Genomic DNA, 15,931 nt, shown 5'->3' with positions numbered 1-15,931 from the left:
CCAAGACTGAACACCACGTACCAGCAGCTGCTGAAGGACAACGAGGGGCTGCAGGCTGACCACAAGAACCTGAAGAGCCAGCTGAATGCTGCCAAGCTGGAGCAGACCCGCCTGGAGGCAGAATTCTCCAAGCTCAAAGAGCAGTACCAGCAACTGGACATCACCTCCACCAAACTCACCAATCAGTGTGAGGTGCGCTCCCCACAGGGCAGACTCCTTCTGAAGGTTCAGGGCTGTCAGAGACCCTGAGAGGGCGGGGTTTTGATTACCCCACTGTACGAGGGAAGTGTGAAAGGGAATATCTGAGACTGATACTTTGATTTCACGAGATCTTTTGATGTGAAAGCCCCAAGGAAAGCACGTTGACCTAAGCATAGTTAGGTTGGTGTGCTGAACAACCAACCCTTGCAGTTTTATGGTCATTGTGTTCTTGAGCGGAACAGTTGAGCAGTTATACTTGAACTGTTAGCAGATGTCCAAGTTTTTCAGATGCCAAGGGGGAGGGTTAGTCCTTTCCTTAGGAATGCAAGGGGCTGATCACGGATCTTGCAGCCTCCGGCAAAGGCATGTCAAACTCCGCCCCTTCTATTTGTGATGTAATCAGAGTGAGGGGAGGGTCAGATATCTGTTGTGGGAGGGGTTAAACAATGACTCCATGGAAGGCACAGTTTAAAGCCGCCTCCATCTGATGCTATGATATACTGTACGTGCACATGCATCGACCCCATGGGCACTGTATGGAGTTTGGCTTCATCAGAAGTGTGTGGACCACCCAAAACCACATTCAATCTTCGCATATATCTATGGAAAATGGATCATTTGGTGAACAGAGCAGTTAAATCCTTGGTTTGGGCTCTGATTGGTTAAAGCAGTTTCTGAATACTCAGAACCCTCATAAATGTAATTTCACGAATCAGTGAGCACCAAACAATTCCACGCGGCTCACATCAGTCATTCCTCAAACGGATGATTAATCGCACTTCGTAATCTCTCAATCTCCTCGCAGCTACTGAGCCAACTGAAAGGGAACCTTGAGGAGGAGAACCGCCACTTGCTGGACCAGATCCAGACCCTGATGCTGCAGAACCGGACCCTGCTGGAGCAGACCATGGAGAGCAAGGATCTGTTCCATGTCGAGCAGAGACAATACATGTGGGCCGCCACCCCGTTGTTGCATGTGCAAGCCGCCTGCATTCTTGCATGATCACCGCTGCTTTTAACACCTTGATCCTTAGAGTCTTAGCACCTGGTCCTTATCATCTTAACACCTGGTCCTGATGTTTCAGCTGTTCCTTATGAACTCAGAAAACCACCTATGCAGAATTATACAGGCAATCTCTCTACAGTTTCTGTCATGTCCCTTTGCTTGTTATACTTTCTATTTCTTCATCTTTAGTTTTTTCCTCATCTTCATTTCTGTCTTGCTTGTGTCGTCCCTCTCTTCCCTTTCTCTCATTCTCTTTCCTTTCTCTCATCCTCTTTTTCTGTTTTCCAGAGACAAGCTCAATGAACTGAGGCGACAGAAAGAGAAGCTGGAGGAGAAAATCATGGACCAGTACAAATTCTACGACCCCTCCCCCCCCCGAAGGTCTGTGTTCATACCCCGGGGTTTCCCAGAACACCACCTCTTGAAGCGGGTTCCTATAAACACTTAAATTCTTGTGCTTGAAGAATGAATGTTTTAATGAACCAGCAATTTCCTAATGTTGTGAACCTCACAACGTTCTCATTCTGCAGGAGGGGCAACTGGATCACGCTGAAGATGAGGAAGCTGATCAAGCCGAAGGGCCGTGAGCGCATGCGCTCTCTCACCGTCGCGCCCGCCCGCTCCGAGTCCAGCGATGGCTTCCTGTCCGGCATGCTGACGCTGCCCGACAGCCAGGACAGCTCCTCCATGGGCTCCGGATCTCTAGACGATGCCCTGAGCCAGAAACGTGGTGGCAGTGAGCACCAGTTTTCCTCTCTGCATGTCAGGCAGACATAACGCCCTCTAGAAACCCCATAACAAATGAAATCTCTCTCTCTGTCTTTCTCTCTCTCTCTCTCTCTCTCTCTCTCCTTTTTGTCATCTGTCTCTTACCTCTTACCTGTGCAAAAAGGGAGGAGATCACAGCACAGCAGTGTGCAAGGCTCCTCCAATGGTACGCTGTAGGAGGGCAAGGGGCGGGACGTTAGTGGAACTGTACTGTCTCAGGGCAGATTATGACTGGTCATCGTTAGTGCCCGTTACTATTAAAAGGTGCAATGAATCATAATGGTCTCCTTGTATAGCCAATATAACACAAACAAGATGTTTATACATATATATTCAGATTTAGAGTTCATGCAGAATGAGGGTACGCAACATTAAGGGATCAATACTAGATAATAATGCCATATATACACACACACACACACATACGGAGATATAAAAAATTGTACTGTTCTTCACTATAGTTTTTAATATCTCTACACATATTTTCATCCATCTATTCATCCTTCCATCCTCTGTATCCACCTATCCGGGTCCGGAACGCATTTTTAAATCCTAAAAAGGACTAATTTAACTCGGTGATGCTTTCTGCTAACAGAGCAAATCTTGCAGAAGCAAACACTATTGCATAAGCTCCCCGTCCATGTGGTGCCATCTGCACATATTCGGGAGGTCGTTTATATACAGCCAGCTCGGAGGTCCATAGGTAATGTCTGCCTATTACTCTCATGCCATGATTCTCTGTGCAGTTTTTACCATGGCAACAAGTCAATTTCTAAGCACTAAAGATCTCCACTTGCATTCAAGCAAAAAGCGGAACTTGGACCCGGATGCTCAATGTGATTGGTTAAGGTTAAGCATGATTGGTTGGGGTGGTCCACGCTGCTGTAACTGGTGCTCTCAGTGTTGGAGATGCCAGCAGCAGAGTGTCGTCCTGCAGTACTGACCCCCCCACCACTGACACTCTCGCCTTCCTAATTGCACCCTTTAATAACCGTGTGAGTGCATCCCTGTGTATCCATGTGAATCTGGGTCTATTCGTGTGTATCCGTGTGTGTCTGTTATTCTCTGTGTCTGTGTTACTGTATTTCTGTGTGTGTGTGTGTCTGTGTGTGTCTGTGCTGTCTGATGTGCAGTGTTGAAGTTGGAGTTGCTGCATCTCCACTCCAGTCATCTTTGATGACGTCTTGGTGTGTTTGTGTGCCTTTGTGCATATTGACTGAAACATGCGTATTCTACAGTACATGGGGTGGGTGTGTGTGTGTGTGTGAGTATGTTCTCCTCCTCCTTGTGTGGCTTTGTTAATGCTGCTGTGTTCTCTCTCCTCTCCACCTCCATCTCCATCTTCTCCACCCGTGGGCACCTCCTTCCCTCCGTCCCTCTTGGCCTGACAGCACTCAAACGGCTGCCCTTTATGAGGAACAGGTCCAAGGAGAAAGACAAAGAAAAGGCCATCTACCGCCGTTCCATGTGTAAGAGTCCTGACAAAACGACATGTCTTTCTGGCTGCCTCGGTGATCCCGCCCCTCCCTCCTCTGCCACGCCTCCCCCAGCCTCTGCCACACCTCTGCCACGCCTCTGTTCCTGTCTGTGCCTGTGGACACATTGCTGCCTGTGGACAGCAATTCACCTTTTGATTTGTTTGGCACTTACACATTCTAGCTGAGCAAAATGCGCAGTGTTTACCACAGCCTGTTCCTGTCTGGTTGTTCTGTAATAACAGGGAGCCTTGAAGTAATTTGCAACATATTCACGTTGATTTCCATATGAATGTCCCATTTCAAAGAGAAAGATGATTGACATTGTGAAAACTGATAATGAGGACTAGATTGTAATAAATATCCACACACTCCATTGATCACACAGGTAATCGATTGAGTGATATTGATATTCTGATATCAATACTGTATTGACTAATGCAGTAATGGCGTGATGGCAGTAGTATTTGATTAGCACACACATGTTGGAGTACAGTGTTAGTCTGCAGTGGTTATGCCTGCTATAATGTTAACATGGTAACGATGGCAGCGTCGGCATGGTACCCCCCCCCTGTAGTGTGGCCATCACCACTGAACTGAACTCTGTGTGCCTTCACAACACTGTTTGTTCTTGTCACTATACCTCTCTCTCGCTCTCTCCATCTCTCCCTCTCTCTTTTTCTCTATCCCTGCTTATTGACACTCATTGGATGTTTCATTTCAGCTCTTGAAATGCTAATATGGTGTGACCTATCTCTCTCTCTCTCTCTCTCTCTCTCTCTCACTCTCTCTCTCTCTCACTCCCTCTCTTTCTCACTCTCTCTGTCCTTCCCCTGAGGCATTTGTGCTTGGTATGCTTGGCATTGAACCACATCTCTCTCTCTCTCTCTCTCTCTCTCTCTCTCTCTCTCTCTCTCTCTCTCTCTCTCTCTCTCTCTCTCTCTCTCTCTCTCTCTCTCTCTCTCTCTCTCTCTCTCTCTCTCTCTCTCTCTCTCTCTAAGCATCACTGCCTGCTTGCCTCCTGCCGTGTATGATATTAATCCTCGTGCTGTTCCTCTTCAGCCATGAACGACCTCCTGCAGACCATGGCCCTGGCCGGGGCTCAGTGGAGCAGCAGCACGGACCACCTGGACGCCCCAGAGGAGGCGGCGTTGGCCTCGGCGGTGGGGGCATCGGGCGGAGGCCAGCGGATGAAGGAGCTGGGCTCCATGGCCTACTCCACCACGGCCATCAACTGCGCTACGCTCAGCCTACCCGCCGGACACGGCTCCAAGCACATGCTGAAGACCAGAGGTAGAGCCAAGTGCCAGTGGCCACGCCCCCCCTCCCCCAAACTCCCTGCCCCCCCTGCCAAACATTCCCCTGTCATTGGAGTAAGGGAGTGGTCTCGAAGATTTCATGCTCTTCCCTCCCACATCAGCTCCTACATATATGAGCCTGAGCAGGATGGGTGTGGCTTACAGCCTATGTCACCATGCCTTAGAACTGCTCCCAGGTCAGTGATGTGATTTGTGTCCTGCAGATAACGCATCATGTGAGGACATCACTCCGGCCTCTTCGGATGATCAGAATGGGGTCCGAGCCCAAGGTAAGAATGGGCATTATGTGTGTCCTACAGGGCGAAACTCATGAGAATGAGCCATGGTCCATCTTTGTGATTAATATGCATCCGCTCTTGCTGCTGAGGGCATTAAACAGCTGAGAAGGGCAGATGTGACCGCCAGAGTTTTCACATATGTACTCCAGACAACGTCCGGAGAACTTCTGGTCTGGATGGTGTCTGGAGATGCCCTTTACAAGTCTATTACACCACATCAAAGAGGGCGGATGAGGACACCATCTCATCCATAATGATTGCTATTTTTATGTTGATATTAATACTACAGGTCTTGACATATCCGCAATATCAGTGAAAGACTGGGGAGAAATATGCAAAAAGATGCAGACAGACAAGATCACAAAGCAGCATCCTTCTGAAGGAAGAATGCCACAGCGTGTTGGATCCATGTACAGATACAATGGAAGGTCCATATGTATGATAGAAACGTCATGGACATGCTCCATGTCCTCCTGACAGGAACCTGTTCCGATCTCACCAGCTCAGTCGGACATCACCTGGACTTTATGCTACTAACTGGCAGGATGAAGTCCTTTTTCATGTGAGATTAGGCCATTTCACATCTTGGGAACGTCTAGAAAAGTTCAGGGTTGCCGTGCATGTCTGAAAGTTGCTCTACTGTAAGATTCAGGTTTGAATCCCAGCTGTGTCAGGTGTGGGCTTTCCTCTCCTGCCTTTATGTAGTGGTTCAGCCAAACAACTAGCAATTAGTAGGACATAAACTAATGACTGAAGTTTCAGTTGCCTCTGAAGTTACTGGAATCACCAGCTTTTCTTTCATAAATGCCCATGCACACGTGTTGTCGACGTCTAAGGAAACATCTATTTATATCATTTTCGGCTAGGGGAACATCTGTACCTGTCTATTAAGAATTGAAGACACACCACCATGCCATTAAACATCATACCGTGGACGTGCACTTTATAAGTTTTGACACTTCTGATGTACAAGTGAGGCGTGTGCGGGGACAGCCATGTCCAGTGGAGAGATCATGTGATGACAGTGAGCTGTTTGTGTGTAATTGCGCAGGGCGGCAGTGTGAGACAGGCTGTCTCCCAGCCCCAAACTCCGCCACCATGTGCAAAGTCCCCTGTGTCATCTGTAGTAAGTGACTTGCCCACATGCAATCCCGCCCCCTGCCCGCCCCTTTCCCCGCCCCTTTCTCCACCCTTCATTCCAAATGTCAGACATATGGTAATATCCCTTATTTTGCCTACTTCTGAAGCACTTTTGGCTCTGAGGATTTTCACTGGGCTTCTTATATTTATATCTTCTCATGCCTTTGTCTTCACAACCTCGAGTCTTTTTTCCCCAGTTACACCAATAACAGGAATAATAACAACAATCACTAAACCCATAGTGTGACAGATTGTGAATTGCGTGTCTTTAAATTCCTTGTTTTTACAGCATAGAGCCCCCCCCTCGGGACTCTGGATGATTGTCCTGCCTGGCTCCGCCCCTCTTCCAGACCCTGCCACTGGGCTTGCTATGGGCCAGTATGGCTGCTGATTGTTCCAGCCAGCATGGTCCATCTGTTGCCCCAGTGTGATCGGTTCTCATGCAGAGGGCCCTGTCATCTCTGTCCAGACTTTGGACCAGTCATTCATCATAGTGGCAAGACCGCCAGTCATAATAGCAACAATCATTCTCAGTATTCACCAGTGCGTGGCAAAGCTAGGCCCATATGGACCATATATTAATACAGAAGGGTTGCGTGGCTGTTGAACAGATTTGAGGACAAACATTCAACTTATGAGTCTAATTCATCAAGACTATCCTAAACGATGATTTTTATCTAATGGAGATGTGGTGTTAATGAAATATGGGATCTGTGGGATACTGTTGTATTTCAGCACTTGTTTATATGGTGGTGGTGGTGGTGGTACATGGGGTGTGGGTTTAGGGGTCTGTTTCTCTGTGACTTCACTTCCCTGTATACATTTGTGTTCTGTCTCATGTTCACATCTTGTGCTTACATTACATTTAGCTAGATGAATACTGCCTTTGTTCAAATTTATTAGATGTAGAAATACATTGGTTGTTATCTGACTGGTTTGAACTGTTAACTGTATATTTACCTGTATCAAATAAACAATTTAGGAACTAGTATATTCAGTAAATTATCGATATAATACTTGGACACCTAAAAGGACTCCGTAGACTGATTTCAGTTCAAAAGTAACTTTATATTCATTTTCGGAAGAGTTTCATGAAATCTCGTTTTTTGTGTTTATGTATTTTTGTCTCCCAGGAGCGGTGAACGGAAGTCTGAGCAGACCTCAGAGTGAGAGCAGCGGAGACTTCAGCCTAAGTCTAGACGCCGACGTCTGGTCGAGTGGCAGCAGCCCCGTGCAACAGCAGCAACCGCTGCCTCCACCGGCGTCTTCGTCTTCCTCGTCCCTGTCTCAGTCCCAGCGTTCGTCTCGCCAGAGCCCCCTGCAGCTCCGCAGGGGCCCCGAGTCCACCGGCGCCCCCTACAGGAGGAGCACGGGGTCCGCAGGCAACGAGGTGCTGTCACTGCAGCAGTTCCTGGAGGAGAGTGCAGACCCTGGCCAGGTGACGCCAGCATCTCCCAGTGGTCCTCGAAGCCCTTCCATGCCACTCAGTGTGAAATATATGTGATGTTTTTAAGTTGACACTAATGAATGTTGTTTAGGTGTGGCAAGAATAACAGCTAAATGTTAAGTTGTCAGACGGACGCTTTAAATTGTTAACGTATGTATGGAAATGCTTCCCCTACAGACCGACAGGCGGGATAACTCGACCGTGGAATCGCCCCGAGTGTCAGGAGCGGCTGAGCACGTGCAGAAGGAGCGCAGCAAGGGGCGGGGCATCTTGCGCTCCGTCAGTGGAAAGGCCACACCCTCCGACTCCAGAACAATCGGCCCGGGCCGGCCCAGCCTGCGCAAGGCGGAGAGCACAAGGGTGAAGGGCTCGAGCCAGCCCCGTGCCAGCTTGACGTCGCAGAGCAAGGCCACATCTGTGTCCGAGTGCCTGGACGCCTCCTCCTCCTCCGCAGGGCTGCCGCGTGCCAGCAGCGTCATCTCCACAGCCGAGGGTACCACGCGCCGGACCAGCATCCATGACCTGCTGTCCAAGGACAGCCGCCAGCCGGTCCCCGTGGACCCTTCGCCTTCCAGGGGCAAATCCCGAGGCCAGGCCACGTCCAGTGAGTACCTGCCCCCCCATCCTCGGCCACACCCCCAGTGTCTGCCCCAGGCCGGCCCCTCCGCTCCACTACCCAAGTCCTCCAGCATGCCCTGCACTGGCCACGCCCCCAGCGTAGACGACCCTGAGCTGTCCAGTCTGCAGGCCTTCCTAGGCCCTTCCTTCACTGTAGATTCAGTCTTCCTAGACTCCATCTTTAGCGAGCCCATGTTCGCAGGTGGTGCTAGGAACCAGACCGTCCTCTCCCTCAACCCCTCCCTCGTTAGCAACATCAGCGGTCCTCCCCTCAAGCCTCGAGAGTCCAAGCCCGGTCAGAACAGCCCCAAGGGCCAGAACGCTAGCCCGCCCAACAACAACATAGATGGGCGGGGCAACGATAACAGTCATGTGAGCGGCTCTGACCAATCCGCTTCCCTGAGCTCAGAGGACAGCCAATCACTGTGGTACGAGTACGGCTGCGTGTAACGGTGCTGGGAATGAGTGACGCATTTCCTGTCTGGTGATGGCCGAGCATCTGCATGAATGCTTCAAGTGCTACCATGGTTTTCCGTTTATCTCTCTTCTGTTTTGCTTTTCCAGTTTTGTTGCTGACTTCCTAACCACGCACTCTCACTCCGCTGCTTTGGTTTCGTGGGAGATTTCCGATTCTGAACGATCCCTCTGTTGAACGTCTGCATGTTGTTATCTGTACGTCTTATGTGATGTTTCATGTTCATAAGACATGCGATCTGTATTTGAATGGGCTTCTTTATCCATCAATGTATAATAATCATATTGCTATGATTATCCAAATCACAGAATTAAGCTTTTGGTTGGAGCTTTTTGAAAATGGAACAATGCTTTATGTAATTTTAATTTTATCATTTCATCATTCCACTAATTTATTTGTCAACCCTGTTCTTAAATTTGCGTGTTCATAAATTCTGTGGTTAGCTGAGGGCTGATCTACTTTTGATATTTAAATAAAGCAACTGGGCTTGTGGAGCATACCCCTTGGTGATCTGTCTCATCAGAACCGTTTAAGAGGCTAACACATGTCCATGTGCAAATTAATTCCTTCTAATCTGTTCTGAAAGTTAGCGTAACTCCTCTGGGAAGAACTTGCGGTGTATCAGCACACTTGGGGCACACTGGGGCTTTTCAGAAGGGATGACTGGTGTTAACCACTGGTGTGTATTGGTGGATGGGACTAGCTTGCACATAAGGGGGTGTCCTGCGGTCACTGTCCAGTCACTCCACCCCCACCACCATATGGCATCAGTACGGCTGTTCCATTTTGATTGCTTTGATCAAAATGAGACTGCTGTCTTGTGTGGGTGTTTTATGTCTTGATTTGTTTACATGTGATCTGTTAACTGCAGTCGTGTGTGTGTGTGTGTGTGTGTGTGATTGTGCTGTCTGATTAGTTTGGTGGAGTTTGAAGGGTCCATTAGTGTTACAGTTTGGAGTGAAGTCTTTGGTAATGGAATATGTTTGAGATTGCAGGTTTATTGTGAAGATCATTTTAAATGACATGAAGTGGAAGTCGCACAACATTATTGTAGTGATTTACATTTATTCATTCCCCTTTAATTTCATAATGATTTCATGGCTGCATATTTATCATGTACATGTGACCTTCAGCACATTGCTTCTGATCAACTGTAATATTTCGTTGTAATGTCAACTGCCTTTGTCCTGCAGATGTGGAGGTCTCGCAAGATCGCAGAAAGTCTAAAAGCAGATCGGGAGAGCAGCAAAACTCCTGAGCAATATCTGCAGATCTGCATACCAGACTCGCTTTTCCTGGGGCCATTGGGGTGAGTTGGAAGAGTGGGTGAGGGGGAGGGGGTGGTGTTGCTACAACAACCCAGAGGTGCCCGAGCTGCCCACATGCTAGTGTGTATGGCAGAGAACGTGGATGGATTCCATTGGGTGGGGTTGGGTGGGGCCAGCTTCATACAGGCCATCATACCACCCATTTCCCTCAAAAACATGATGCCATGCTGCTCCCCCTGCGTCTCAGTGGAAGTGTGATGTGAGCGCCGGCTGCTCTCGGTCTGTTGGTCCATGTGGATTTCAGTTGTCCTTCCCTGCCCCGCAGACTGTGGCTTCAGGACTGCATGGTGCTAGTGTCCTGAAGCTAAAACTCCCTCTCTTCAGGACCGCATGGTGCTAGCATCCTGAAGCTAAAACTCCCTCACTTCAGGACCGCATGGTGCTAGCATCCTGAAGCTAAAACTCCCTCAGTTCAGGGCCGCATGGTACAAGCATCCTGATGCTAATATTCCCTCACTTTTCCCAGCCCTTGCTGGTTTCTCCTGTCTGATAAGTGGTGTGTGTGTGTGTGTGAGTGAGATCACGTCTACATGCTCTCTCATTACTCTGCCTTTCTTTCTTCACTTCTCGTCCACGGCCACATCAGAGAGAAAAGTGACCTTCGACCTGACTGAATCCTTTTAAACATTTTGAGATGTCGAGAAATGTGAGGATTTTTTTGGTTTACTTTTTTTTTTTAATCAATGTCCTCTTCTGTTAAGAAATTAAAACTCCGTTTCCTTGAATCAAGGAAACGAGAGACTTGATAACAATTATGCCGCAATCCTTTCTGGAGCCTTGACCATTTCTGATTGGCTCTACTGCTGTACCATTGTAACGGACTTCTTCACCTCTCCTTATATGGGCCAGCATGTTTGAGCCAGCATCCTCTTCAGTGAGGAAGAGAGTGTGGCCGGCTGGTCGCCTGGGTGACGCCTGGTCACCTGGCTTTCTTTGTCTTACAAGCATGGACATGTGAGTTCCGAGACCAACTTCGTACTATGACCCACGCAAGCCATACAAACCACGCCATTCTGCATGAAGCAAAGCCAATCAGCACGCACTTTGTCCTGCCCACCACACGTCGCCGTCCTGCCACGCACATCACTCAGCAGAGCACCTCTGCGATGGTTTCCTTCAAATGTGAAGAAAAGACTCTTTCGGGGGTAAATGTTCTGCTATCGTTATCTGGGTGTGCCAAAAACAGGACACGCCTCTGGCAAGCTGTGTGTGTGTGTGTGTGACACCTGGCATTTGCTTTCTTTTCCACTTTTACATAAATGCATTTGATGTGGTGAAACAAGACTTGTCTGTTCTTTTGCATCATGACGAGGCCAACATCCACATTTATTGATAGTTTAACATTTACGGGGGTTTTGCAGTGCAAAAAAAGCTAAAGATAACCAATAAATAAAAATAAATAAGTGCTGCAGGTGTTTCTTTGGTCTTCAAAACCATTTGGCTTGGTTTTCGAAAATGGCTCAAACACACCCATGTATGTAGCTTCAGTCTTTATTCCAGAACAAAAAATTTTCAAGAGTTTTTCACGAGTTTTTGGCAACATTTTATGCACTGCTTACAAAAAAAAAATGTTAATTCAATATTGTGCAGTTGTTTACACAATTCAAGTAATTTCTACAATATAATGGTAGTACACGTCCTGGTCCTTATACAAATGTTGTTTTTTTTTTTTTTTTTACTTTATTTTGGATGATTAAAAGTGTTGGGTAAAAAGTCTTTTTTTTTTTTAAGTCAGCCTTTTTATGTGTTTTTATTTATGTTCACTCAAGAGGACCAGGGCTAATCAAAGCCCTCAGCACACGCAGCTAAAGACCTCCATCACGCCCCACCGGCTCCCTGTAGGTGTTTGCTGCACTGAGCCATATGGGAACAACCACACAGCCATGACCTACTCGAAGTTCTGAAGAACCGGCTCGTGACCCGTCTCTCTTAAAAACAGCAACAGGTCCTCTGGTTTAAGCCCCATGGTGGCGGAGTTGGTCATGGGGTGGAAGTACACTCTCTGGTGGCCGCCGTGAAGCAGATCGGAGTCCAGGATGAGCTTCACACTCTGGTCTTTGTCGCAGAAGAGGGCGAGAGCCGTGGCACAACCCTGGCCCACCTGCAGCTTCTCCAGCATGGCCGCCTCATCGGCAAATCGCAGGTTCCCGCTGCCGACGCCCAGTTTCTTGGCCAGGTCGTTGAGGTTGACCTGCCGGTCGTGGCGAACGGAGACGAGCCACAGTCCCTTTTTTTTCTTGTCTTTGAGGAAGAGGTTTTTAGTGACTGCTCCGCTGAGATGTTCTACGTGAGGCATCATCTCCTCCACTGTGAAGACCTGGGAAATAAACAGGCTTAATCTAGTTGGAAGTCTAAGCACCAGTAAACTGAACATTTATATCAGAAGGAATTGCGTGGGGGGGAAACTGCACACCTACATAGTGGTGTTCTTAGCCTATGTCTCCTTTCTAAACTAAAAGTTTAATTTATTGTTTGGGTATGCAATGTTGATGCTAAACAATCTAAACAACAGGTCTTCATGTTAAAGTTTCTAGGACTACACCTTGTCTTTAAAAAAATGCACTGCCTAGGGAGCGTCAATGAAACACATTTGAAACAAGCACTAAAATGAGTAATTTTGAACTTTTATTAAGGTAATACTTTACCCATAGTATTGTTAACCTTGTAAATCCTGTAAAGCGCTTTGTGACAACATATGTTGTGAAAAGCACTATACAAATATATTTGATTTGATTAAACTGCCTCATGTTAACAGCTGCATTGTGGTTTGTAGCATTCCAGTTTTGACTAAATAACTTGAAAAGATCTGAATAATAAAGTGCCACCCATGCTGAATGTTAAGGGGCATTTTTTATGTCTTTATCTAAATAGTGACACTTCACTAACAGTCAAAAATTTAGAAGAACTTGCGTTTATAACTATAATCTTATCAATAGATAATCAAATATGATGTATACACATTTCTAGCTTGTTATAGATTTTAAGGGCAAATTAACTACAAAATATTTTCTAATAAAAAATAATCGGAAGCCCTCGTTTGGTTGTTCGGTTATTTAGAGACATCTAGTGACTATTTTTGGAACAGTCTTCTTCACACAAACGCCGGTGTGCGCAAACCGAACCAAGATGTAAAGTACATCACTCATCTAGAAGACAGTAGTAAACCTCAAAATAAACATTCACCCTTAATATTGCATCGTCTTCCATTTATGTTGTTTGTTTGTCTAAGTATGCGTAATAGCTGAAGAACCATGCAGTCTGGTTAATACTGATGCAGGTCACGGTAAGGTCTACACGGAATATTTACCTCTGGGTGTTCGACGGTAACATATTCAATATTCAGCTTTTTAAGGAGATTTTCTAATCCCGTCCGTAGTTCGGGGGATCCCATTGCGTAAAGAACAATTCAATTTGTTAAAATAGGTTTAGCATGAGAGCTATCTTTACATCGCGAACCACGTTACTGTATACGGAAGTCCGCCAGCTGGTCGTTTTTTGCGCGCATGTGCAATGCGAAAATGACGAGACGTTTTTTAGACAATTTCCAAGAATAGACGTGAAGACTGACGTGACCTTCAGTCTAACATTTCAGCGCAAAAACAATGTTTAGTAATCTTAATCACAGGGTTGCCAACTTTTCAAAATCACTTGGAGTGAGATTTGATTTAGGGAGGTGGTGTGTGTGTCAAACGTTGAGCGAAGGCGGGGAGTCTCAAATGTATTATGTTTCCTCTATGCTGCACCTAAAGCGATCGATCACCAGTGGTTGGCGCCAGAGCTAACTAGTAATGAACTAGATTTTTTTCAGCGTGAGAAATCGGATGAATGGCGTGTGAATACCATTGATCTATATTACTGGATTGGGCATGGCCTGTTGCCGCTATAGCTAGCGATGCGCCGCCCTCGGAGCCATTACTATGCAGAGTCATGTCAGCAAAGCAGTGTAGTTCCTATGTGGGATGTGCATCCATCTGTCACAAAAACAGTCCTAGCGCCCTTATTTCTTATCCGATTTTGATTTTTAAAAAAAGGCTTAAATTAAAGGTGAGAATATTGCCGATGTTGTGATATGTAAAACTTCGTATTATTCCAAGAGATAAATTTATAAGCAGTCTGGGAATTTTTCAATTTAGGTAAAATTTTAACAAAACCCCGCATAAAGCCCTTTTCTTTCACCTGGCTAAAACCAAATAACACATGTATGTCATGATTTTGATATTCAATCATAATTATGGTAAAAAGTTGTAAATAAATAACTTTGATAAGTATTAATTATGATCACAATTCTGATATTGAAAGTCAAATTTATGAGTTTATCTCTTTATTTGTCAACTCTCCCCGTTACAGCTGTAGTTTCCATAAATTCTTTAAGCGCAATACCTCTTATATATGTTCAAGTATAATATGAGATGGCATCAGTGTGGAGGAGCATCTTTGAGCACTACATGGCTAAATGTGGGTGAAATTAATTATGAAATTATGATAGAGAAAATAATGAGTTTGAATCTGAAATTTAAGACAAAATTGGCTACAGAATTTCACCAACTTTAATAAAATATTATTATTATTAATATGGTCTGGAAGGTTGAAAATCTGTGGCACTGCTCCTTCTCTAACATGTGCCCTCTTCAGTGTACGGTTGATATCAGTGGGCAGTGAGCACTGCATATCCCTGCTGTAGATGACGGTCCTCTCAGACGTCCATACTTTCTGACCCACAATTTGTACAGCTCATATTTTCTTTGTTTGTTGGGAAACAAAAACTGTCTAACATCACTAATCTAGAAGATGGTAGTAAACCTCAAAATAAAGAAACAGTCAGCCTTAATATTGCATCGTCTTCCAATTATGTTGTTTGTTTGTCTGAGTATGCGTAATAGCTGAAGAACCATGCAGTCTGGTTAATACTGATGCAGGTCACGGTAAGGTCTACATGGAGTATTTATGAAAAGGGCCCATGTGCCAGCCCATTTCAAACCCATGAGGGGCCCGCATACTGTACATTAAATGGGGTTGATAACATGTTTATCATAGTTTGCTTACCCATTTTGACCCAGTTCCTAACCCAACTTTAAGAATAGATTAACGGCGATCATTTTTATATCACCCGATAAGAGTATCAAATTAACTAACACCGTTAACAGCCCATCACTAATTATACAGTCAATAAATAATGTCAACATGTAACAACGTGAAAATCTAAGTGAATGTGGAATGAGGATGCTTGTGTATGGGGTCATTTCCGTGCCAAAATTAGGGGAGCGTAAAAACACATTTCACGAGCGTAAATGTGACAGTCGCGAGCACAGAAAGCCAAATTGTGTGCACGTTTGTGTTAGCGCGCGCGCTCAAACTGTCTTTTTTCACGCTTGAGTGTTTTTTTCCTTCTCGATTTTATGATGGTGCTCGCGAGCACATTTGCATCATCTCTTGTTTTTGGCAGTTTGGAGGCGGAGTTGTGGGTGGTTTTTGCACTTTGGGGACGGGCTCATGGGAGTTTCTTTCAGTGAATGCTATTGGCTTAAAGTTTTGTGATACACAGTCTTCAGAAGATGGCGGAGCACTACAAACATAGAAAGGTGAGTTAGCTACTTATCCAGGTTAAAAGTAAAATTTGGGTTGATCTAACTTATAAATGTAATTAAATTAGACGTAATACCTATGATACGTTTTACTAACGTGTACATGGATTTTTGTACAGGTGTGTTAAGTGGTTCGAACATTAAACATGCCAGCTATCTCCTACATCATCCATTTTCACACATAGACGTAATATACATAAATGCCTCATTACGGGTTGGAGCGTAATCCAGCGTCACCGCCATATTGGATGGGTCTCATGCACTCATGAATTAACTTGAGTACGTTTAAGACTT

The 15,931-nt window shown here is 45.9% G+C and overlaps 2 protein-coding genes across 9 annotated transcripts in view; one reads left to right on the top strand and one right to left on the bottom strand.

Moving 5' to 3' along the window:
* The window catches only part of ccdc88ab (coiled-coil domain containing 88Ab), a 44,596-nt gene extending 31,789 nt beyond the window's left edge, over positions 1-12,807 (top strand). For 2 of the 8 annotated variants that reach the window (XM_077016031.1, XM_077016023.1), the window contains exons 22-32: positions 6-192; positions 1,007-1,152; positions 1,496-1,588; positions 1,738-1,943; positions 2,100-2,141; positions 3,367-3,444; positions 4,513-4,743; positions 4,973-5,038; positions 6,099-6,173; positions 7,321-7,625; positions 7,812-12,807. In XM_077016031.1, coding sequence (XP_076872146.1) covers positions 6-192; positions 1,007-1,152; positions 1,496-1,588; positions 1,738-1,943; positions 2,100-2,141; positions 3,367-3,444; positions 4,513-4,743; positions 4,973-5,038; positions 6,099-6,173; positions 7,321-7,625; positions 7,812-8,702 — 2,320 coding nt within the window. In that variant the 3' untranslated portion in view covers positions 8,703-12,807. The remainder of the gene's footprint in view (positions 1-5; positions 193-1,006; positions 1,153-1,495; positions 1,589-1,737; positions 1,944-2,099; positions 2,142-3,366; positions 3,445-4,512; positions 4,744-4,972; positions 5,039-6,098; positions 6,174-7,320; positions 7,626-7,811) is intronic. The other 6 variants (XM_077016051.1, XM_077016046.1, XM_077016058.1 and 3 more) reach the window with 4 other exon arrangements.
* prorsd1 (prolyl-tRNA synthetase domain containing 1) lies at positions 11,702-13,980 on the bottom strand. Its single transcript, XM_077016069.1, has 2 exons — positions 13,363-13,980; positions 11,702-12,372 (listed from the first exon to the last, which is right to left on the bottom strand). The coding sequence occupies exons 1-2, from the start codon at positions 13,444-13,446 to the stop codon at positions 11,944-11,946; spliced, it is 513 nt and encodes a 170-aa protein (XP_076872184.1). The 5' UTR covers positions 13,447-13,980; the 3' UTR covers positions 11,702-11,943.
* Positions 13,981-15,931: the final 1,951 nt, after the last annotated feature.

This window comes from Brachyhypopomus gauderio, chromosome 1, assembly GCF_052324685.1.
Source record: "Brachyhypopomus gauderio isolate BG-103 chromosome 1, BGAUD_0.2, whole genome shotgun sequence".
Taxonomy (NCBI): Eukaryota; Metazoa; Chordata; class Actinopteri; order Gymnotiformes; family Hypopomidae; genus Brachyhypopomus; species Brachyhypopomus gauderio.
This window is presented reverse-complemented; position numbering and strand designations above follow the sequence as displayed.

Excerpts from the sequence above, each read along its gene's own strand:
- prorsd1 (XM_077016069.1), bottom strand. The coding sequence starts at position 13,446 with ATGGGATCCCCCGAACTACGGACGGGATTAGAAAATCTCCTTAAAAAG. Across the intron at positions 12,373-13,362 it reads TTACCGTCGAACACCCAGAG|GTCTTCACAGTGGAGGAGAT; the intron begins GTAAATATTCCG and ends TTTATTTCCCAG.